Source organism: Cyprinus carpio, chromosome A6, assembly GCF_018340385.1.
Source record: "Cyprinus carpio isolate SPL01 chromosome A6, ASM1834038v1, whole genome shotgun sequence".
NCBI lineage: Eukaryota > Metazoa > Chordata > Actinopteri > Cypriniformes > Cyprinidae > Cyprinus > Cyprinus carpio.
Genome location: NC_056577.1, coordinates 20,792,032 through 20,817,616, shown reverse-complemented (window position 1 = coordinate 20,817,616; position 25,585 = coordinate 20,792,032). Strand labels below are relative to the sequence as shown.

At 37.7% G+C, this 25,585-nt stretch overlaps 1 protein-coding gene across 3 annotated transcripts; it reads left to right on the top strand.

The window, feature by feature from the left end:
* Nucleotides 1-543: 543 nt before the first annotated feature.
* Nucleotides 544-25,269, top strand: LOC109077962 (cysteine protease ATG4C-like). 3 transcript variants are annotated; one of them, XM_042758379.1, is made up of 11 exons: nucleotides 544-670; nucleotides 1,012-1,135; nucleotides 1,262-1,345; nucleotides 1,530-1,589; nucleotides 16,829-17,156; nucleotides 17,370-17,440; nucleotides 18,386-18,552; nucleotides 18,675-18,753; nucleotides 19,410-19,486; nucleotides 20,035-20,154; nucleotides 20,500-22,030. In XM_042758379.1, exons 2-11 carry the CDS (start codon nucleotides 1,024-1,026, stop codon nucleotides 20,659-20,661), a joined length of 1,260 nt encoding a protein of 419 aa, XP_042614313.1. In that variant the 5' UTR covers nucleotides 544-670; nucleotides 1,012-1,023; the 3' UTR covers nucleotides 20,662-22,030. The 3 variants fall into 3 exon arrangements, with proteins under 3 accessions (XP_042614313.1, XP_042614311.1, XP_042614312.1); XM_042758377.1 differs by having other exon boundaries at nucleotides 1,530-1,763; XM_042758378.1 differs by lacking the exons at nucleotides 20,035-20,154; nucleotides 20,500-22,030 and adding an exon at nucleotides 24,563-25,269 and having other exon boundaries at nucleotides 1,530-1,763.
* The last annotated feature ends 316 nt before the right edge of the window (nucleotides 25,270-25,585 follow it).

The window sequence follows — 25,585 nt, the reverse complement described above, 5'->3', positions numbered from 1 at the left end:
GGGTGTTTCATTTCAACTCTTGTACACGTGATTATTAATAATATAATAATACTTTGTAAAAAGCCACATGAAGTACAGAAAAGCCTAAATAATAGACAAATGGCCTTACTTATTTCATTTGATAATTAAACTAGATTGTAATTAAGTCTATAGTACTTATAAAGATATTTTAAAAGCATCAGTCTTTCGAGGTAGTGAACTGGTTCACAAAACTCTGAACGATGTCAGACTCATAAAAGACAAAAAACAAACGTCTTACAAATAAAACACACACACAAAAAATATTCTTTCTTGCGACCTGAATGTATGACAGTTATCAATATACATGGTTGCTCTTGATAAATATTTTATTATAACATAACAAAAACTTTCCAGTCGAGAGATGTAATTGATTTTAAAACCACACAAATCACAACCAGCCTTTATTGTAAAACCGTAAAAAAGGGGGAATTTTTGTTTTTTTTTTTTTTTTTTTTTACCAGTTCCTTGGAACGAATAGTTCTAAAGAATCAGACTTCCTATCACTAGAATGCGACAGACGGGAGAATATCTGAATTACCGCGAGACCGAACGAGACGGCCGCTTCCTCAAAAATGTAAACAGGAGTAACCATATGGGAGTAACGTTAGATGCACTGTGAGTTCTTAAATGTAACAAAACATGTGAGCAGGTATGTTTTAAAGTATATATTTAATCATTGAATTACTTATGTGTACAAAACAATCGCCACTTTTAGTTTGCATTTACGCTTATTGTCGGCAGTTTTGTAAACTGTACAAGCTTACTGATTAATTAGCATGCTAGTCAGCCAGTATCTTAAGATGTATATACCTGTATGTAAATGAATTCGTATTCTGGCCAGTGATTTGATGATTATTTCATATGCAACGGTATCACATTCTTATGCTTGTGGAGTAAATGTCATAAGTATTAGAGAAAGGAAAATCAATGACATGTTTCCAAATACGATGTACGTTAACTTGTTTTGGTCGTATTGAAAACCTTTCACAGAAACTCCATCGCATGTGCTGTGATGGGTTCTGCTCCGTGGCTGATAAAATGGAGACTAAAGAGACGGACGAGGTGGAGAAACTGAAGTCCAAGTTAATGTCAGCATGGCACAATGTGAAATATAGTATGTAACGAGAGATCTTACACATCACTAAAATGCAAATTCTCCATTCATCTGACAGTCTTTCATAAGTTCACCTGTTCACGTGACTAATCATGACAGTTGTTTTTTTTTTTTTTTAACCCTTAGGTTGGGTTCTTAAGTCAAAAACTGCCTTCAGCCGTAATTCTCCTGTTTTCTTGTTGGGGAAATGCTACCACTTCACGGCTGTGGGTAAGATGATTTAAACAGAACATTTAAACCGATTTGATAATCTTTCATCCTTCACAAAGTTTTCATTTGTGTATTTTCTATTTTTAATTAATAATTTAATATATTATTAAAATATTTTAAAATATGTTTCCCCACTGATATTCCAGGTGTATCAGGAAATGTTTATGCTAACTGTTGTCCTCAGATGATGAAAGCCCTACTGAGAGTTGTACTGCCGAGGCGTTAGATGACGATGTTGTCACAGGTAATGCTGATGGATTTCGAAAGGACTTCACCTCACGAGTTTGGCTGACCTATCGGGAAGAGTTTCCTACCCTTCCAGGCTCCACTATCACTTCAGACTGTGGGTGGGGTTGTACACTCCGGGCAGGGCAGATGATTTTGGCCCAGGCTCTCTTGCTTCACATCTTGGGTAGAGGTGAGATTGAGTCATACTGTATATTTATAATGTGTTTCTATGTGACATTAAGAGTTTAATTTCAAAGATTCTTATTTTTAAAGGTATTGTTCACCTAAAAATTCAAATTTATTCACCCACAGGCCATCCAAAACATAGATGAGTTTGTTTCTTCTTTAAAACAGATTTGGAGAAATTTATCATTACATCACTTGCTCACCAGTGAATCTTCTGCAGTGAATAGGTACTGTCAGAAGGGATTATAACTTTAAACTGTCACATCATTCCAAAAAAACAATTAAAAAAAACTCAAAAAAAAACCCACCAAATAAAAAAAAAAAAATCATAAATAACATTTCCTCCAGTGAATAAGTCCATCCCCTGTTGTCCTCTCACAAAAAAAAATCCACCAAAATATTTGTTTAGAACTGTTCACTTGTAAACCATGCTTGATCTGTGCATATTTCTCTCCTAATTCAGACAAGACTACTTTTTCACTGGAGAAAGCAATATTATGGATAGAGGACTCAAATTTTATCCAAAAGTTAAAAATGTCTTGATGTATTTGTTATTGTTACAAATTGTTACAAGGTGTTAGATTGGATGGACTAGAGTCGGTTGGATTACTTAATTTTTCACATTTTTTTATTTTTGGGTAAACAATTATAATTTTTTTTAAATTAAATGATAGTTTTCATATAATAACTATCCATGCGAGAGCTGCAAAAACAGTTCTGAGTTGTGTGTTGCTTAAATGTAAGTAGGCAAATTTTTATCTCTTCATTTGCATAATGAAATTCAGTATTAATTTTTCATTTCAGAGGTTGGGTATTTCAGTGTTAGAGGTTGTCACTCTCTAATGAATGAGTTCTCTTATGATTGACGGAGAGCAGTTTTCTGTAATATGGAGAACAGGCCACGACATTTGCCAGTTTAATACCTTCATTCAAAAAACAACATTGAAGCATCATCCAGAGCCCACGTCTATTATGAAATATGTCATTATAGCAATATCTGTCTATAAAGCTGCTAATGGCTAATAAAATATACTTATTAGCCAATTACAAGCCTTGACAAGTAGCAAGGTCATTGCCTAATGGCCCCACAGCCAGGTCCGGCACCTTTATGACCCTCAGCACTTGTACTTACACTATTTCAGACACCCACCTCTGTTTGTGAGAATAAAATGTTATAAAAGTGAAATATTGACTACGCTGAATATCGTAATTGAACTTTTGTTCTTAAAGCACAAGCTCCATTGTCTATTTAAAATTTAAATATCTATGTCAGAGAAATCTGGGACAGACTTTTAGCACTTCTGAAAGACTTCTGCTCCATTGTTTCTTAGTGGATATCATTTATGAGGTAATTAACAAAATAAAGATTATAATTACACTACTGGTCAGAAATTATGTTATCTTTTATGCTCAGCAAGGCTGCATTTATTTGATGAAAAATACAATAATAAAATGAAACATTATTAGAATATTACATTCTAACAGTTTTCTGTTTTCATTTTAAAATGTAATTTATTCCTATGATGCTGAATTTTCAGCAGCCATTTCTCCAGTCTTCAATGTCACATGATCCTTTAAATACACTTTTTTTATTATTAGGGCCCGAGCACCGATGGTGTGAGGACCCTCTTGTATCTGCTTTGTTTATTATTATTATTAGGGCCCGAGCACCGATGGTGTGAGGACCCTATTGTATCTGCATTCTCTATTAGGGCCCGAGCACCGATGGTGTGAGGACCCTCTTGTATCTGCTTCGTTTATTATTATTATTATTATTATTATTCTTCTTCTTCTTCTTCTTCTTCTTCTTCTCCAAAATGAATCGCATTTTTGAGGGCCTAAACATGCTCGAAAAGTCCTGAAACTTTGCACACGCGTCAGACCTGGTGAAAATTTACGTCTGATATAGGTTTCAGAAGAGGGTGTGGCAAAATGGCTCGACAGCGCCACCTATCGTAAAAAAATCAACAGCCCTGGAGTTGTGTTTCACGTACATGCACGAAAATTGGCACACTTATGTAAAGCATCAGTACCTACAAAAAAGACTCTTGGAGCAATATCCGAAACCCAACAGGAAGTCGGTTATTTTTAATTTTATGAGCAAATTTTCGCATCATTTTTTGTCATTTGTATGCCTTGTATTTTAACGAACTCCTCCTAGAGATTTATTCAGATCAACACCAAACTTGGTATGCCTAATCTAAAGGCCTTTGCGATGTTAAATTGCGAAGATCTTGAGTTTTCGTTGAAGGGCGTGTCCGTGGCGGCCTGACGAATTTCGATGATTCGCCATGAAAAATGAAGTTGCTATAACTCAGACATACAATGTCCAATCTGCCACAAAAACTTCACATGTTTGATAAGACTCCTGACCTGAACAGATTGATATGCCCATATTCAGTTATAGTCATAGCGCCACCTACTGGCAACAGGAAGTGACATATTTTACGCTGTAACAAACTACCCCGAGAAATTTTATGACATATATATTTTTTTTTCAATCACTCTATTCTAAAGGCCAGTGCGATGTTAAATTGTGAAGATCTTGAGTTTTCGTTAAAGGGCGTGTCCATGGCACCATCACAAAGTTCGATGTCTCGCCATGGGAATAAATGTTATTCTAACTCAGGCATAAAATGTCCGATCTTGCCCAAACTTCACATGTTTGATAAGAGTCCTGGCCTGAACACATCTGAAAGCCAATATTCCATCGGGTGTGGCAAAATGCCTCGATAGCGCCACCTATACATGTTTAACGGAGTGCGCCTCGAGCTATGTTTCACGTACATGTACGAAAATCGGTACACACATGTAACACACCAATACCTACAAAAAAGTCTCTTGGTACAAAATTCGAATCCCAACAGGAAGTCAGTTATTTTGAATTTTCTCTACAAAATTTGTGTAGTTTTTGCCATTTTCAGGGGTTGTACTTTAACGAACTCCTCCTAGAGATTTATTCAGATCAACACCAAACTTTGTCAGTGTAATCTAAAGGCCTTTGAGATGTTAAATTGCGAAGATCTTGAGGTTTCGTTTAAGGGCGTGTCTGTGGCGGCCTTACAAATTTCGATGTTTCGCCATGAGAAAGGAAGTGGCTATAACTCAGACATACCCTGTCCAATCTGCCCCAAAACTTCACATGTTTGAGAAGACTCATGACCTGAATATATCTACATGCCAATATTCAGATATCGCTATAGCGCCACCTGCTGGCAACAGGAAGTGACATGTTTTACGCCTTAACAAACTACTCCTAGAAATTTTATGACACTTTATAATTTTTTTTGGTCAGTCTAATCTAAAGGCCTTTGCGATGTTAAATTGTGAACATCCTGGGTTTCCATTAAAGGGCGTGGCCATGGCGCCATGACAAAGTTCAATGTCTCACCATGGGAATAGAAGTTGTTGTAACTCAGGCATAAGATGTCCGATCTTCCCAAAACTTCACATGTTCGAAAAGAGTCTTGGCCTGAACACATCTGAAGGTCATTATTCCACTATAATCATAGCGCCACCTGCTGACAACAGGAAATGTCTTGTTTTACACTAACTTAAACATGCAATGTCCAATCTGCACCAAACTTCAAATATTTGGAAAGAATCATGGCCTGAAGATATCTAAAGGCCAATATTAAGTTATAATCATAGCGCCACCTGTTGGCAATAGGACACCTCATGCTTTATACTAACTCAAACATTCCATGTTCAATCTGCACTAAATTTCATATGCTTGATAAAAGTGCTGGACTGAAGAAATTTACACGCCAAAATCCAGTTATAGTCATAGCGCCACCAGCTGGCAGCAGGAAGATTGGCACATATAAATGACTTTGACATATTTCTCTTATATTTACCACATTAAACACATATATCTCACCGTTCGCTGTTTTACAAAAGCCACCCGCTGACGGTGAGCCCGGGTGCGAGGGCCCATTCATCGCTGCTTGCAGCTTTAATTATTATTATTATTCTTCTTCTTCTTCTTCTTCTTCTTCTTCTCCAAAATGAATCGCATTTTTGAGGGCCTAAACATGCTCGAAAAGTCCTGAAACTTTGCACACGCGTCAGACCTGGTGAAAATTTACGTCTGATATAGGTTTCAGAAGAGGGTATGGCAAAATGGCTCGACAGCGCCACCTACCGTAAAAAAAATCAACAGCCCTCGAGCTGTGTTTCACGTACATGCACGAAAATTGGCACACATATGTAAAGCATCAGTACCTACAAAAAAGACTCTTGGAGCAATATCCGAAACCCAACAGGAAGTCGGTTATTTTTAATTTTATGAGCAAATTTTGCATCATTTTTGTCATTTGCATGCCTTGTATTTTAACGAACTCCTCCTAGAGATTTATTCAGATCAACACCAAATTTGGTATGCCTAATCTAAAGGCCTTTGCGATGTTAAATTGCGAAGATCTTGAGTTTTCGTTGAAGGGCGTGTCCGTGGCGGCCTGACGAATTTCGATGATTCGCCATGAAAAATGAAGTTGCTATAACTCAGACATACAATGTCCAATCTGCCACAAACTTCACATGTTTGATAAGACTCCTGACCTGAACAGATTGATATGCCCATATTCAGTTATAGTCATAGCGCCACCTACTGGCAACAGGAAGTGACATATTTTTACACTGTAACAAACTACCCTGAGAAATTTTATGACATCAATCTTTTTTTTTCAGTCACTCTATTCTAAAGGCCTGTGCGATGTTAAATTGTGAAGATCTTGAGTTTTCCGTTAAAGGGCGTGTCCATGGCGCCGTCACAAAGTTCGATGTCTCGCCATGGGAATAAAAGTTATTGTAACTCAGGCATAAAATGTCCGATCTTGCCCAAACTTCACATGTTTGATAAGAGTCCTGGCCTGAACACATCTGAAAGCCAATATTCCATTGGGTGTGGCAAAATGCCTCGATAGCGCCACCTATACATTTTCAACGGAGTGCGCCTCGAGCTACGTTTCACGTACATGAACAAAAATCGGTACACACATGTAACACACCAATACCTACAAAAAAGCCTCTTGGTACGAAATTCGAATCCAAACAGGAAGTCAGTTATTTTGAATTTTCTCTGCAAAATTTGTGTCGTTTTTGCCATTTTCAGGGGTTGTACTTTAACGAACTCCTCCTAGAGATTTATTCAGATCAACACCAAACTTTGTCAGTGTAATCTAAAGGCCTTTGCGATGTTAAATTGCGAAGATCTTGAGGTTTCGCTTAAGGGCGTGTCTGTGGCGGCCTAACAAATTTCGATGTTTCGCCATGAGAAAGGAAGTTGCTATAACTCAGACATACAATGTCCAATCTGCCCCAAACTTCACATGTTTGAGAAGACTCCTGACCTGAATATATCTACATGCCAATATTCAGTTATCGTTATAGCGCCACCTGCTGGAAACAGGAAGTGACATGTTTTACGCTGTAACAAACTACTCCTAGAAATTTTATGACACTTTATAATATTTTTTTGGTCAGTCTAATCTAAAGGCCTTTGCGATGTTAAATTGTGAACATCTTGAGGTTTCATTAAAGGGTGTGGCCATGGCGCCGTGACAAAGTTCGATGTCTCGCCATGGGAATAGAAGTTGTTGTAACTCAGGCATAAGATGTCCGATCTTCCCCAAACTTCACATGTTCGAAAAGAGTCTTGGCCTGAACACATCTGAAGGTCATTATTCCACTATAATCATAGCGCCACCTGCTGGCAACAGAAAATGGCTTGTTTTACACTAACTTAAACATGCAATGTCCAACCTGCACCAAACTTCAAATATTTGGAAAGAGTCGTGGCCTGAAGATATCTAAAGGCCAATATTCAGTTATAATCATAGCGCCACCTGTTGTCAATAGGACACCTCATGCCTTATACTAACTCAAACATTCCATGTTCAATCTGCACTAAATTTCATATGCTTGATAAAAGTGCTGGACTGAAGAAATGTACATGCCGAAATCCAGTTATAGTCATAGCGCCACCAGCTGGCAGCTGGAAGATTGGCACATATAAATGACTTTGACATATTTCTCTTATATTTACCACATTAAACGCATATATCTCGCCGTTCGCTGTTTTACAAAAGCCACCCGCTGGCGGTGAGCCCGGGTGCGAGGGCCCGATCATCGCTGCTTGCAGCTTTAATTAGGGCCCGAGCACCGATGGTGTGAGGACCCTCTTGTATCTGCTTTGTTTATTATTATTATTATTATTCTTATTCTTCTTCTTCTTCTTCTTCTTCTTCTTCTTCTTCTTCTTCTCCAAAATGAATCGCATTTTTGAGGGCCTAAACATGCTCGAAAAGTCCTGAAACTTTGCACACGCGTCAGACCTGGTGAAAATTTACGTCTGATATAGGTTTCAGAAGAGGGTGTGGCAAAATGGCTCGACAGCGCCACCTACCGTAAAAAAATCAACAGCCCTCGAGCTGTGTTTCACGTACATGCACGAAAATTGGCACACATATGTAAAGCATCAGTACCTACAAAAAAGACTCTTGGAGCAATATCCGAAACCCAACAGGAAATCGGTTATTTTTAATTTTATGAGCAAATTTTGCATCATTTTTGTCATTTGCATGCCTTGTATTTTAACGAACTCCTCCTAGAGATTTATTCAGATCAACACCAAATTTGGTATGCCTAATCTAAACGCCTTTGCGATGTTAAATTGCGAAGATCTTGAGTTTTCGTTGAAGGGCGTGTCCGTGGCGGCCTGACGAATTTCGATGATTCGCCATGAAAAATGAAGTTGCTATAACTCAGACATACAATGTCCAATCTGCCACAAACTTCACATGTTTGATAAGACTCCTGACCTGAACAGATTGATATGCCCATATTCAGTTATAGTCATAGCGCCACCTACTGGCAACAGGAAGTGACATATTTTACGCTGTAACAAACTACCCCCAAAGAAATTTAATGACATAAATTTTTTTTTTTCAGTCACTCTATTCTAAAGGCCTGTGCGATGTTAAATTGTGAAGATCTTGAGTTTTCGTTAAAGGGCGTGTCCATGGCGCCGTCACAAAGTTCGATGTCTCGCCATGGGAATAAAAGTTATTGTAACTCAGGCATAAAATGTCCGATCTTGCCCAAACTTCACATGTTCGATAAGAGTCCTGGCCTGAACACATCTGAAGGCCAATATTCCATTGGGTGTGGCAAAATGCCTCGATAGCACCACCTATACATTTCCAACAGAGTGCGCCTCGAGCTACATTTCACGTACATGTACAAAAATCGGTACACACATGTAACACACCAATAACTACAAAAAAGTCTCTTGGTACGAAATTCGAATCCCAACAGGAAGTCAGTTATTTTGAATTTTCTCTGCAAAATTTGTGTCGTTTTTGCCATTTTCAGGGGTTGTACTTTAACGAACTCCTCCTAGAGATTTATTCAGATCAACACCAAACTTTGTCTGTGTAATCTAAAGGCCTTTGCGATGTCAAATTGCGAAGATCTTGAGGTTTCGTCTTAAGGGCGTGTCTGTGGCGGCCTTACAAATTTCGATGTTTCGCCATGAGAAAGGAAGTTGCTATAACTCAGACATACAATGTCCAATCTGCCCCAAACTTCACATGTTTGAGAAGACTCCTGACCTGAATATATCTACATGCCAATATTCAGATATCGCTATAGCGCCACCTGCTGGCAACAGGAAGTGACATGATTTACGCCGTAACAAACTACTCCTAGAAATTTTATGACATTTTATAATTTTTTTTTCCCTCAATCTAATCTAAAGGCCTTTGCGATGTTAAATTGTGAACATCTTGAGGTTTCATTAAAGGGTGTGGCCATGGCGCCATGACAAAGTTTGATGTCTCGCCATGGGAATAGAAGTTGTTGTAACTCAGGCATAAGATGTCCGATCTTCCCCAAACTTCACATGTTCGAAAAGAGTCTTGGCCTGAACACATCTGAAGGTCAATATTCCACTATAATCATAGCGCCACCTGCTGGCAACAGGAAATGGCTTGTTTTACACTAACTTAAACATGCAATGTCCAATCTGCACCAAAATTCAAATATTTGGAAAGAGTCATGGCCTGAAGATATCTAAAGGCCAATGTTCAATTATAATCATAGCGCCACCTGTTGGCAATAGGACACAACATGCTTTATACTAACTCAAACATTCCATGTTCGATCTGCACTAAATTTCATATGCTTGATAAAAGTGCTGGACTGAAGAAATCTACATGCCAAAATCCAGTTATAGTCATAGCGCCACCAGCTGGCAGCAGGAAGATTCGCACATATAAATGACTTTGACATATTCCTCTTATATTTACCACATTAAACGCATATTTCTCGCCGTTCGCTGTTTTACAAAAGCCACCCTGTGGTGGTGAGCCCGGGTGCGAGGGCCCGTTCATCGCTGCTTGCAGCTTTAATTAGGGCCCGAGCACCGATGGTGTGAGGACCCTATTGTATCTGCTTTGTTTATTATTATTATTATTATTATTCTTCTTCTTCTTCTTCTTCTTCTTCTTCTTCTCCAAAAGAATCGCATTTTAGAGGGCCTAAACATGCTCGAAAAGTCCTGAAACTTTGCACACGCGTCAGACCTCGTGATAATTTACGTCTGATATAGGTTTCAGAAGTGGGTGTGGCAAAATGGCTCGACAGCGCCACCTATCGTAAAAAAATCAACAGCCCTCGAGCTGTGTTTCACGTACATGCACGAAAATTGGCACACATATGTAAAGCATCAGTACCTACAAAAAAGACTCTTGGAGCAATATCCGAAACCCAACAGGAAGTCGGTTATTTTTAATTTTATGAGCAAATTTTGCATCATTTTTGTCATTTGCATGCCTTGTATTTTAACGAACTCCTCCTAGAGATTTATTCAGATCAACACCAAATTTGGTATGCCTAATCTAAAGGCCTTTGCGATGTTAAATTGCGAAGATCTTGAGTTTTCGTTGAAGGGCGTGTCCGTGGCGGCCTGACGAATTTCGATGATTCGCCATGAAAAATGAAGTTGCTATAACTCAGACATACAATGTCCAACCTGCCACAAACTTCACATGTTTGATAAGACTCCTGACCTGAACAGATTGATATGCCCATATTCAGTTATAGTCATAGCGCCACCTACTGGCAACAGGAAGTGACATATTTTACACTGTAACAAACTACCCCGAGAAATTTTATGACATAAATTTTTTTTTTTTCAGTCACTCTATTCTAAAGGCCTGTGCGATGTTAAATTGTGAAGATCTTGAGTTTTCGTTAAAGGGCGTGTCCATGGAGCCGTCACAAAGTTCGATGTCTCGCCATGGGAATAAAAGTTATTGTAACTCAGGCATAAAATGTCCGATCCTGCCCAAACTTCACATGTTTGATAAGAGTCCTGGCCTGAACACATCTGAAGGCCAATATTCCATTGGGCGTGGCAAAATACCTCAATAGCGCCACCTATACATTTTCAACGGAGTGCGCCTCGAGCTACGTTTCACGTACATGTACAAAAATCGGTACACACATGTAACACACCAATACCTACAAAAAAGTCTCTTGGAACGAAATTCGAATCCCAACAGGAAGTCAGTTATTTTGAATTTTCTCAGCAAAATTTTTGTCGTTTTTGCCATTTTCAGGGGTTGTACTTTAACGAACTCCTCCTAGAGATTTATTCAGATCAACACCAAACTTTGTCAGTGTAATCTAAAGGCCTTTGCGATGTTAAATTGCGAAGATCTTGAGGTTTCGTTTAAGGGCGTGTCTGTGGCGGCCTCACAAATTTCGATGTTTCGCCATGAGAAAGGAAGTTGCTATAACTCAGACATACAATGTCCAATCTGCCCCAAACTTCACATGTTTGAGAAAACTCCTGACCTGAATATATCTACATGCCAATATTCAGATATCGCTATAGCGCCACCTGCTTGCAACAGGAAGTGACATGTTTTACGCCGTAACAAACTACTCCTAGAAATTTTATGACATTTTATAATTTTTTTTTGGTCAGTCTAATCTAAAGGCCTTTGCGATTTTAAATTGTGAACATCTTGAGGTTTCATTAAAGGGTGTGGCCATGGCGCCGTGACAAAGTTCGATGTCTCGCCATGGGAATAGAAGTTGTTGTAACTCAGGCATAAGATGTCCGATCTTCCCCAAACTTCACATGTTCGAAAAGATACCTAAACTCAACACATCTGAAGGTCATTATTCCACTATAATCATAGCGCCACCTGCTGACAACAGAAAATGGCTTGTTTTACACTAACTTAAACATGCAATGTCCAATCTGCACCAAACTTCAAATATTTGATAAGAGTCATGGCCTGAAGATATCTAAAGGCCAATGTTCACTTATAATCATAGCGCCACCTGTTGGCAATAGGACACAACATACTTTATACTAACTCAAACATTCCATGTTCAATCTGCAATAAATTTCATATGCTTGATAAAAGTGCTGGACTGAAGAAATCTACATGACAAAATCCAGTTATAGTCATAGCGCCACCAGCTGGCAGCAGGAAGATTGGCACATATAAATGACTTTGACATATTCCTCTTATATTTACCACATTAAACGCATATATCTCGCCGTTCGCTGTTTTACAAAAGCCACCCGGTGGTGGTGAGCCCGGGTGCGAGGGCCCGGTTCATCGCTGCTTGCAGCTTTAATTATTATTATTCTTCTTCTTCTTCTTCTTCTTCTTCTTCTTCTTCTCAGTAATGAATCGCATTTTTGAGGGCCTAAACATGCTCGAAAAGTCCTGAAACTTTGCACACGCGTCAGACCTGGTGAAAATTTACGTCTGATATAGGTTTCAGAAGAGGGTGTGGCAAAATGGCTCGACAGCGCCACCTACCGTAAAAAAATCAACAGCCCTCGAGCTGTGTTTCACGTACATGCACGAAAACTGGCACACATATGTAAAGCATCAGTACCTACAAAAAAGACTCTTGGAGCAATATCCGAAACCCAACAGGAAGTCGGTTATTTTTAATTTTATGAGCAAATTTTGCATCATTTTTGTCATTTGCATGCCTTGTATTTTAACGAACTCCTCCTAGAGATTTTTTCAGATCAACACCAAATTTGGTATGCCTAATCTAAAGGCCTTTGCGATGTTAAATTGCGAAGATCTTGAGTTTTCGTTGAAGGGCGTGTCCGTGGCGGCCTGACGAATTCCGATGATTCGCCATGAAAAATGAAGTTGCTATAACTCAGACATACAATGTCCAATCTGCCACAAACTTCACATGTTTGATAAGACTCCTGACCTGAACAGATTGATATGCCCATATTCAGTTATAGTCATAGCGCCACCTACTGGCAACAGGAAGTGACATATTTTACACTGTAACAAACTACACCGAGAAATTTTATGACATAAATGTTTTTTTTTCAGTCACTCTATTCTAAAGGCCTGTGCGATGTTAAATTGTGAAGATCTTGAGTTTTCGTTAAAGGGCATGTCCATGGCGCCGTCACAAAGTTCGATGTCTCGCCATGGGAATAAAAGTTAATGTAACTCAAGCATAAAATGTCCGATCTTGCCCAAACTTCACATGTTCGATAAGAGTCCTGGCCTGAACAAATCTGAAGGCCAATATTCCATCGGGTGTGGCAAAATGCCTCGATAGCGCCACCTAAACATTTTCAACGGAGTGCGCCTCGAGCTACGTTTCACGTACATGTACAAAAATCGGTACACACATGTAACACACCAATACCTACAAAAAAGTCTCTTGGTACGAAATTCGAATCCCAACAGGAAGTCAGTTATTTTGAATTTTCTCTGCAAAATTTGTGTCGTTTTTGCCATTTTCAGGGGTTGTACTTTAACGAACTCCTCCTAGAGATTTATTCAGATCAACACCAAACTTTGTCTGTGTAATCTAAAGGCCTTTGCGATGTTAAATTGCGAAGATCTTGAGGTTTCGTTTAAGGGCGTGTCTGTGGCGGCCTTACAAATTTCGATGTTTCGCCATGAGAAAGGAAGTTGCTATAACTCAGACATACAATGTCCAATCTGCCCCAAACTTCACATGTTTGAGAAGACTCCTGACCTGAATATATCTACATGCCAATATTCAGATATCGCTATAGCGCCACCTGCTGGCAACAGGAAGTGACATGTTTTACGCCATAACAAACTACTCCTAGATATTTTATGACATTTTATAATTTTTTTTGGTCAGTCTAATCTAAAGGCCTTTGCGATGTTAAATTGTGAACATCTTGAGGTTCCATTAAAGGGTGTGGCCATGGCGCCGTGACAAAGTTTGATGTCTCGCCATGGGAATAGAAGTTGTTGTAACTCAGGCATAAGATGTCCGATCTTCCCAAAACTTCACATGTTCGAAAAGAGTATTGGCCTGAACACATCTGAAGGTCATTATTCCACTATAATCATAGCGCCACCTGCTGACAACAGAAAATGGCTTGTTTTACACTAACTTAAACATGCAATGTCCAATCTGCACCAAACTTCAAATATTTGATAAGAGTCATGGCCTGAAGATATCTAAAGGCCAATGTTCAGTTATAATCATAGCGCCACCTGTTGGCAATGACACAACATGCTTTATACTAACTCAAACATTCCATGTTCAATCTGCACTAAATTTCATATGCTTGATAAAAGTGCTGGACTGAAGAAATCTACATGACAAAATCCAGTTATAGTCATAGCGCCACCAGCTGGCAGCAGGAAGATTGGCACATATAAATGACTTGGCATATTCCTCTTATATTTACCACATTAAACGCATATTTCTCTCCGTTCGCTGTTTTACAAAAGCCACCCGGTGGTGGTGAGCCCGGGTGCGAGGGCCCGTTCATCGCTGCTTGCAGCTTTAATTATTATTTATTCTTCTTCTTCTTCTTCTTCTTCTTCTTCTTCTTCTTCTCCAAAAATGAATCGCATTTTTGAGGGCCTAAACATGCTCGAAAAGTCCTGAAACTTTGCACACGCGTCAGACCTGGTGAAAATTTACGTCTGATATAGGTTTCAGAAGAGGGTGTGGCAAAATGGCTCGACAGCGCCACCTACCGTAAAAAAATCAACAGCCCTCGAGCTGTGTTTCACGTACATGCACGAAAATTGGCACAAATATGTAAAGCATCAGTACCTACAAAAAAGACTCTTGGAGCAATATCCGAAACCCAACAGGAAGTCGGTTATTTTTAATTTTATGAGCAAATTTTGCATCATTTTTGTCATTTGCATGCCTTGTATTTTAACGAACTCCTCCTAGAGATTTTTTCAGATCAACACCAAATTTGGTATGCCTAATCTAAAGGCCTTTGCGATGTTAAATTGCGAAGATCTTGAGTTTTCGTTGAAGGGCGTGTCCGTGGCGGCCTGACGAATTTCGATGATTCGCCATGAAAAATGAAGTTGCTATAACTCAGACATACAATGTCCAATCTGCCACAAACTTCACATGTTTGATAAGACTCCTGACCTGAACAGATTGATATGCCCATATTCAGTTATAGTCATAGCGCCACCTACTGGCAACAGGAAGTGACATATTTTACACTGTAACAAACTACCCCGAGAAATTTTATGACATATATTTTTTTTTTCAGTCACTCTATTCTAAAGGCCAGTGCGATGTTAAATATTGAAGATCTTGAGTTTTCGTTAAAGGGCGTGTCCATGGCGCTGTCACAAAGTTCGATGTCTTGCCATGGGAATAAAAGTTATTGTAACTCAGGCATAAAATGTCTGATCTTGCCCAAACTTCACATGTTCGATAAGAGTCCTGGCCTGAAAAAATCTGAAGGCCAATATTCCATCGGGTGTGGCAAAATGCCTCGATAGCGCCACCTATACATTTTCAACGGAGTGCGCCTCGAGCTACGTTTCACGTACATGTACAAAAATCGGTACACACATGTAACACACCAATACCTACAAAAAAGTCTCTTGGTACGAAATTCGAATCCCAACAGGAAGTCAGTTATTTTGAATTATCTCTGCAAAATTTGTGTCGTTTTTGCCATTTTCAGGGGTTGTACTTTAACGAACTCCTCCTAGAGATTTATTTAGATCAACACCAAACTTTGTCAGTGTAATCTAAAGGCCTTTGCGATGTTAAATTGCGAAGATCTTGAGGTTTCGTTTAAGGGCGTGTCTGTGGCGGCCTTACAAATTTCGAAGTTTTGCCATGAGAAAGGAAGTTGCTATAACTCAGAAATACAATGTCCAATCTGCCCCAAACTTCACATGTTTGAGAAGGCTCCTGACCTGAATATATCTACTTGCCAATATTCAGATATCGCTATAGCGCCACCTGCTGGCAACAGGAAGTGACATGTTTTACACTGTAACAAACTACTCCTAGAAATTTTATGACATTTGATAATTTTTTTTGGTCAGTCTAATCTAAAGGCCTTTGCGATGTTAAACTGTTAACATCTTGGATTTCCATTAAAGGGTGTGGCCATGGCGCCGTGACAAAGTTTGATGTCTCGCCATGGGAATAGAAGTTGTTGTAACTCAGGCATAAGATGTCCGATCTTCCCCAAACTTCACATGTTCGAAAAGAGTCTTGGCCTGAAACACATCTGAAGGTCATTATTCCACTATAATCATAGCGCCACCTGCTGACAACAGAAAATGACTTGTTTTACACTAACTCAAACATGCAATGTCCAATCTGCACCAAACTTCAAATATTTGATAAGTCATGGCCTGAAGATATCTAAAGGCCAATGTTCAGTTATAATCATAGAACCACCTGTTGGCAATAGGACACAACATGCTTTATACTAACTCAAACATTCCATGTTCAATCTGCACTAAATTTCATATGCTTGATAAAAGTGCTGGACTGAAGAAATCTACATGACAAAATCCTATAGTCATAGCGCCACCAGCTGGCAGCAGGAAGATTGGCACATATAAATGACTTTGACATATTCCTCTTATATTTACCACATTAAAAGCATATTTCTCACCGTTCGCTGTTTTACAAAAGCCACCCGGTGGTGGTGAGCCCGGGTGCGAGGGCCCGTTCATCGCTGCTTGCAGTGTTTCTGCTTTTATTATTTTTTTTTTTTTAATCTTTCACCAGACTGGACCTGGTCAGAAGCAATGACCTTGGAGCCCCTGGATACGGAGACATGGACCAGCAGTGCAGCACGAAGACTGGTGGCCACATTAGAGGCCTCCATTCAGGGGGAAAGAGTGCAGGTCACCCAGCAGCCTCTCTGTGCTGCTCAAGGAGGGGCTAAGGAGGCTGACTCGTACCTACAAGAGGCATATCACCGCACCATCGTGTCCTGGTTTGGGGACGGACCCTCAGCCCTGCTGGGCATCCACAGACTAGTGCAGCTAGGAATGACATCTGGAAAACGTGCAGGAGATTGGTACGGCCCAGCAGTGATGGCACACATACTCCGGTAAGAGTCCATTAATAATACTTAAATATATATATATATATATATATATATATATATATATATATATATATATATATATATATATATATATATATATATATATATATATATATATATGTACTTCTATGTATATTCTTGTGTATTTTATATATTTTTTACTTCCACTTTTATGTTCCCATTCCACTTACCCTGTCACTGTTGGCTTTCTCTCAGAAAAGCTGTTGATGAAGCAGTAGATGCAATGCTGAAAGGGATAAGCGTTTATGTAGCACAGGACTGCACCGGTATGGAAAATCTAAATCTAAAATCTTTCACAGAACAGCAGGAGGGCAAACATGATTAACAAAAGAATTCAAATATTTACTAAAATTCTAACTAATTTTTATTTGAAAGCAATTTTCCATGTCTGTAGAAATTCTTTATACAGCATGAATCTAGTCTACCATATATGATTATTTTGGGTCCACAAATCTGAAACCACTTGTTAATTTAATTTAATGAGTTTCATTTAAATTTTACGTTAAGCATAATTTTGTACCACATTGTATGTATTGTTGTTTTGTGTGTTTTTATTTTATTTTAATTAATTTTTTTTTTATGTTAATGTCTTTGGAACAATGTCAAGGAAATATATATATATATATATATATATATATATATATATATATATATATATAATATATATATATATATATATATATATATATATATATATATATATATATATACAAACATTACCGTTAATTTGGGGTTAGTAGTTTGCTTTTCTTGTTTGTTTCTTTTTTTGTTTAAGGTAGGAAATTCAAACATTTATTCAGCAAAGAGTAGTAAAATTATATTCCAAATAAATGCACAGTAGTACATTACATTTTTAAAAGTTATGAAAATAGATACAAAATATATTAAAAAATATGACTTTACAATATTACTGTTTTTATTGTATTTTCAATCAAATAAAGCACATTTGATTTCTTACAAAAACATTTTTAAAAAACCCTAAACTTTTGAATGGAAGTACAGTATATACTGTATACAATTTTGCTTTTCAATCCCATTATGAACAAATACACCCAACTGTTATATTTAAAAGCTAACTTAAACATCACACAGTTGAAGAATAGATGAATCATCAATCGACACAAGTACAGTTAGATTTAGTAACAGCTGAATTTGTCCCACTTGACAGAGAAAGGACCTGTTTTGACCTCTGTGTTATTGATTGTCTTCAGTGTACAGTGCTGATGTTATTGATAGCCATTCAGGGCAGACGGGCAGCCACAGTGATCCTCAGGGACTCAATTCTGAAGCTGCCCCTGATAGTAGAGCTGTCATCATACTCATTCCTGTGAGACTCGGTGGAGAGAAAATCAACCCAGAATACTTAAGCTTTGTCAAGGTGAGGCTTTGGAAACCACCCTTATGCCTTATGTACAATGACAAAGAGAGAAATATTTGTTAAAGATGTGGCTATCGACTTCAATACTGTGGTCTTATCGACTCTCTTTCTCTTTTCCCTAGAGCATATTAAGCTTAGAGTACTGTATCGGCATCATTGGCGGAAAGCCTAAACAGGCCTACTATTTTGTTGGATTTCAAGGTTAGTCTTTTATAGGAGACAAAATAAATAAATGCACGCAAAGAGAAGGTTATCGCCATCAGAGAAGCTTATTTTATTTTTCCCGAACCCATCAAAAACGCTACACCATTCATCATGCGAGGGTATCAAAAAATAGCAGGCTTTTTCCATTTACATAAGCAGCTTGCATAGATTTTAAAGCTACCCAGAGTAGCCCGCTCTCCATCACCTTCAGTAGCCAGTGGAAACCTTCAGTTGTACATGAAGGTAGTCAATATTTACCCATTTACATTTTAGCAATTTGAAATACACTCCGCGATGATGTCTAAATGACAAGTAATATATTCTCCCTGCCAGGTTCAGCCTGCCATCTGCATTCATCATATGCAAATGATCTAATATAATTGCGTGTTTGTAAAGGTAATTTCTCTACACCAAAATTAAACGACGGCCCCCTTTGCGGCATAAAGAATGTGCTTGTACAACCAGATTCGATTATGCAGCATTTAATCCATCCGAGTTTAGGAAAGACCAAAAAAAAATTCTAGCGTTTGATTGTTTGTAACCCAGCGGAGGTGGGTGACTTTGAGCTGCTCTGCATGGAAATTGGGCAAGGATATGCATTATAATAATCACTGTGTTTTTTGAATAACTTGTCTTTTATTTTGTCCTTGCAGATGACAGCTTGATTTACATGGATCCTCATTACTGTCAGTCTTTTGTGGATGTCAGCACAAGCGATTTCCCTCTGCAGGTAATGTGGAATTACAAAAAGCTGAGCGCCGCACAGTGATGTGAATTTAATAGTTTCTGTACTTAAGGGTATGAATCTGAAAGTAGACCTCCACACTCAATTACCGAACACAAGAGATTTACACATTGTTCTGTACTTTGTATCAGCTCCAACATATTTTATATAGCTCCAACCATTTTATATTTCAGCATCATAACTTATTTTTACGCTTTTTGTGTGCTGTAGAAAGTGGCCTGGCAAAAGACAGAAATATTGGGCCATACTTTTAGCTCCGCTGTCTAAGCCTTTCAGGTCTCAGGCAGAATTTAACATTTGTCAAAAAATGTGTCAAAAAGTAAAATGGTTTATTTCTGCGTGAACATGCATTGTTCATTTGGAACAGATCTGGCTGACCAGTTTAACATGCGTTACACTGTTGACAGATATTATAGACGAAAATATCCAATGCTTTAGTTGTGCATTTGCATGACTGTGATTACATAAACAGAAAAACAAATGGCTTCTATTGACTCATTTTAAAGGATATTTAATTTTTTTCTTCTTTAAAGTCATTTCATTGCCCATCACCAAAGAAAATGCCTTTCAGTAAAATGGACCCAAGCTGTACAATTGGTTTCTATTCAAAAAATGTTGAACACTATGAAAGAATCAGCACCGAGCTGTCAAAGGTGGGTAAATCTTTCAAAAATGTTGCTTTATATTGTTTTGATGCATTAAAAAAAGGCATTTTTAATCTCATTGGTATGCATAAAATGCCAAACTTTCTAAGAAAAATTTAACAGAAAAATGTTGGCATTTTAAGCTGCAAAAAGGCTGTTATTTAAATGTCTATCAGCAGGTGGCAGCATTTAACTATGTAACTGTCAGACTAATGTCAATGCGTCCAGCACAGACTACTGTGAGGGGATAATATTGTGTATTATTTAGTCCTTCTTTATCATAAGTAAGAATCTGCTATATCTACCTTTTTAGTTAAAAAAAAGGTTGATAAACTGTGTTTGTTAATGTGATAGATATTGCAGCCTTCATCGAAAGAGAAGTACCCTGCATTCACTTTTATGAAGGGACACGGGAAGGATTATGAACTTTCAACTGGCATAGAAAAGCGAGAATGGCCTTTCATCAGGGACACAAGGAAAGCAGGGACAACATTAGGAGACTTTGTGCTGCTCTGACACTTCATGCCAGTAATCCAAAACCAAGTGATGCACCACAAATCAAGACTGGCTCAGTCTGTATTTACACTGTGGGTCTAAACTGTAGGATTCTTTGCTACACTGTCCTTGTGTCATTTCAGAAAAAGCCTGACATCTGTCAGTGTGTACGTGAAAGCAAAGTTTGATAAAGAGATGGTAGTCATAGTCTGGAGTGCACATGGACCACATTCGATTTGATTACAATTATATGTACAACCTAAACATGCAAACATTTCAGTGTGTTCGTATAAATGCAATGGACGTGTAGTCAAAATGTAATTTTTTTTTTATTTTATTTTTTATACAAGAAAAAGTTCTCATTCATGTTTCTTTAACATATAGTTAATTTGTTTTAAAACAATGAATCAAAACACCTATCTAGTCTACTTTTTGAAATTTATACATGATATAGTGATTCATAGAACTTATATTTTATTTTTGACACGTTTTATGTTATGGAAGGATAATGTGCCTTCACAAGTGAGTAGAAATCACTGTATCACATATAACTAAATCCAGAGCCTAAATAACTCTTAAAAGCCCACTCTGCCACCAGCTTTTTAAGAAATATTAATTCCATAGCACACTGATATGCACAGAAGCTGTGCTTAATATAAGATTTTAATTTTAACAACAAAACAGTGGTATAATGCAAATATGTGAAAGGATCATTTAAGAGCTGCAAAGATCTCATTAGTCTTTGGTAGCTCAGTGGTTTTTTTTTTTTTTTATAGGTTTAATGGAAAACATAAACCAGCATGAATCAAGGAGTAATTTATTATTAAATTATGCCTTATTTATATAACTTCAGTATTTTTTTCATGGTGATATCATTTTAACAACATTGTCAGCATGACGAAATTGTACTGACATATCAATTGCTGTGATTAACTTTCATTTTTGTTACAAACCCCTTTGAACCAAAGCACTCTGCATTGAACAGAACTGTAACATAGCTCTAACACCAGTGTTCACATATTTTATTTAACCAGCGTAACTGTGTTTTCTGTTTATGCAAACCTATTAATTCCCCCATTTGTCAGTTTGAAGGGTTTTGTAATTTACCACAGTGTACTGTTATGTCACACTTTAATTGCCAAAATAATTTGCACAATGAACATTTCAGTTTTATAACTGCTGATTTCAGAATTGTACAATAAATCTAATGTTTTTTTTTTTCTTTTTTAAAAGTGATTCTACTTATTTGTCTGTAATTACTTAAGTTCTTCTTCATTCCTTACTGTACAGCAAATTTGTTATTGACCTATTTTCACTCTTTTAACTCATCTTGCCCAACAAACACTGAAAAATGAAAATGACTTGCACTTGCTAACTCTCTTTCATAACCCATTCAACCAAATGGAACAAATCTGTATCTGGTGATTACGCCATTTTCCGGGGGAAAGAAAATATCCTTGTGTTGGACTCAATGTTGCCATGGTTAATTCCTCTGTTTCTGTTCTATCTGAGCAATGCTTGTGCTATTTTCATGTTAAATACAAATTCTTATATTAATAAGGTCATGGCCTTCAATTATAGGGTCTGGTTAGGGGAACAAGTTACCCTTCTGTGGGACCAAACAGAGTCTAAAGTCACTGCTCGTCTCAATGTCGTGAAGACAGAAGCAGCGGAGCACAATAACCCCATCGTCTCATAGTGTTTTCCAGTGTCTGTGATCATTGAATTCATACTGGGCTGTATTTAGGAAACAAGGCATAGAGGAGAGAGAGGAAAAAAGGAAGTTTGTGACATTAGGGGTGAGGCAATATGCCAGCTTTTCCGTCAGTGTTTCAAGAAAAGGGAACTTGTGCCGGGAGGCATTGTGGCTTTGAGGAGACTTCGTGTTCTAGCTGTATTTACGATGCTGCCTGTATGAATATTTGATTAATGAGTCATGCTCTCCAGGGGGGGAACGCTGTATCCCAGCATCGGCTACAGCACCATACCAGACCTCATTGCTCCGTTATAGCACAGCTGCCAATAGAGGCATTGATTCCGGCAGATGCCTTAAAATCTAATCTGCACCAGCGAGCGAATTCCACAGATGAAAGAACCAGAATTCTGTGTGAGGCTTCGTTCTGTGGGCAGTTTGGATTGAATAAAGTTTTCTCTCTTCTCTCTCTTTTTGATATGCATTTTGACAAGATGGGAAATGACATAAGGTTTTCGCTGCAGGCTGTAATGGTGAAAGCGCAGCCATCAATGCTGAATAGACTATCAACAGTCATTTTTCCTTAATGTCATTCTTTTAGTTTCTAAGACCATCTTTAAGACCACCAGCCCAAGCTAAATTAGGCCATGCAGTTAATTATTTCCTTCAGATGTAAATGGACAGACATTAACTGCATTTACACATATTATACCAAGTCAAGGAAAGTGCTAAAATAAAATATAAATAAAAATGCAGATTTGCAAATTTAATGTAAGGAAATTAAATAATTTAAATCCAAAGAAATTCATCTGTAAGGTTTAACTAGTAAAAGTTGTTTTGACTTGACAAAGCCTAGTTTCAAAGTGTTTGAAAAAGAGAGATAGATAGACAGACAGATAAATAGATATATGGGAATTATATGCCACCTGCAGTAGATCACTAGAGCTAAGCTTTTTACCATTTTACTGTAACTTGACTGGTGTGCCAAAGCTCACAACAAGTGTTTAGTATGTCTTTAAGTAGAGGAGCGTGTTTGGCGTGAGCTCAGGTGGCAGCAGGGTTGGGCGTCTTGCACCAGGTGCTCTGCTGTTTGATTTATTCCCCTTTTAGAACTCTGGAATGCTGGGAATTTTCAAACAGGTACATGAAATTTCATCCTGATGTTACACCAGTGTGGTTAAATATATCTGCTCATACATGTAAATACTACTGTGTGTACTGTGTCTGTCTGGCCATATACAGTATGTGCACAGTTCTTTCAAAACATAGTTTTCTAGGTCCAAGCTGATTTCTTAAAGGGATAGCTCGCCTGAATGAAATTTCTGTCATCATTTGCTCAACCTTAGGTTGTTCCATTTGAATGACTTTTTTCTTGTATTTTCTTCTGCTGAACACACGCTATTACATTCCTGTGTGTTTGTCCATAAAGTGAATGTCAATGACATGCATCAGGGATGAAAATAGTAAAAAATATGTAAACTGCTCTGGAAGTATGCACATTTTAAAGCTGGAATTTGATTTTATGTATGTATGTATGAATGAATCATCAGCTTTAAAATTTGGATTGAGGATTTATAATAAAAACCTACCCTGGACCCTGTACATAGATACATTTTAAAACAGATTTAAGCAGAGTTTATTAAATTACAAAAATTACCAAATCAATAAGGAAATATATTACTATAGTAATAATTTTATTGTATTGTGTGTGTATATATATATATATATATATATATATATATATATATATATATATATATATATATATATATATATACTTTTTGTATTATATTAGTTTATTTTAGTTTAATAACTTTTTTTATGAAACAGAAGTAAAATGACAATAATATTTATAGCTGACTTAATTTCTATTTACTTTCAAATATTAAACCATATAACTTTTATTTTGCTCACATAGATGGACAAAACCACTAAGACATTTTTCTAAATATCTTCTTCTATGTTCCTCAGAAGACAGAGGAGAAAGGCATACCGGTTTGCAATGACACTTTTTATTTCGGAGTGAAATATCCTTTTAAATAACTGTTTTTGGTTTTTGCTTATTCCTACCACTATTGTACTATTTCCCACTACTGAGCACCCAAGCCTCCCCTGAGGAGGGTCTTTAGCCAACCACAACCCCATTCCCGCTCTGCCATGACAACACGGTGTGCTGGGAGTTAATATTTGGATAACAGATGTGTGTGCCTGTTTTCATATGCCTTTCAGGTGACAGGACATCACAGGGGCTGTTTCTTGCATCTCTTGGGCTATATGAAGCAAACACTTGTTTCCTCATTCCCCTCTCCTCTCAGGCATGGCCGACCCCCTGTCACGATTTACTAACCAAATCCATCCAGAGCTGGCAGGAGCAAAGTCTTGAAAGCAGGGGATATTGCCTGTTGTTGGGCCTGTCGAGTCAGCTATGTGTGCTCCACAGTTGAGATGGAGGCTTTGGAAGGGGCTGGAGTATCGTTAATGCACACACAGACATTCATTCCAATGAGAGGAGACACTTCACACCACAGAGAGGCACAACATCTATCTCACAGACACACTTTTGTCATCCAGTGTTTCTTTGCAGTCATAAAAACATATCCAAGGTGTACTGTATGTGCATTTTAGTCAAAGTTAGCACTGAAATTCTTTTCCCAGGTGCACAGATGAAATCATGTTGCTTGTCTCATTACCTCAGACTCCATAAGGAAGCAAGACACTGTAAAACTCTGCCATTAATTAACAGGGATATGACAGTAATTGCAACAGTGAATAAACTTAATCAACGTCTCCCCTAAAATGTCCACTTGATGTTACAATGAAACCTCTGCAATAAAGGGAAAATGGAGAGAGATAATGATATATTGTTCTTTTAGCCTATAAATGTAAAGTGCTAAATGATGACTGTAAACATAAACATGTGAAATGCTAAAAAGTGAAAAGTTCATATACAGAGCTGAATAAAAACACTTGAGTCACTGTGAATATCAGTTTGCAACACCTATAGAACAGTGGTTCTCAACCAGGGGCCCACTAGGGGGCCTCAAGATTAAATAAAAATGAAAAAATGAAAAATTAGAAAAAACAAGCATTAAAATAAGCTAAACAATATCAAAATATTCCTTAATTTAATTTACCCCTTAACAGTTTTTTTTCTTTTTTCTTTGAAGAATAATGGTTCCTACTGTTTAGAAAAACCTGGATATATGAAGTAGCCTAATTTTTAAAAGTGTTATTTCTGGACTTGGAAAAATC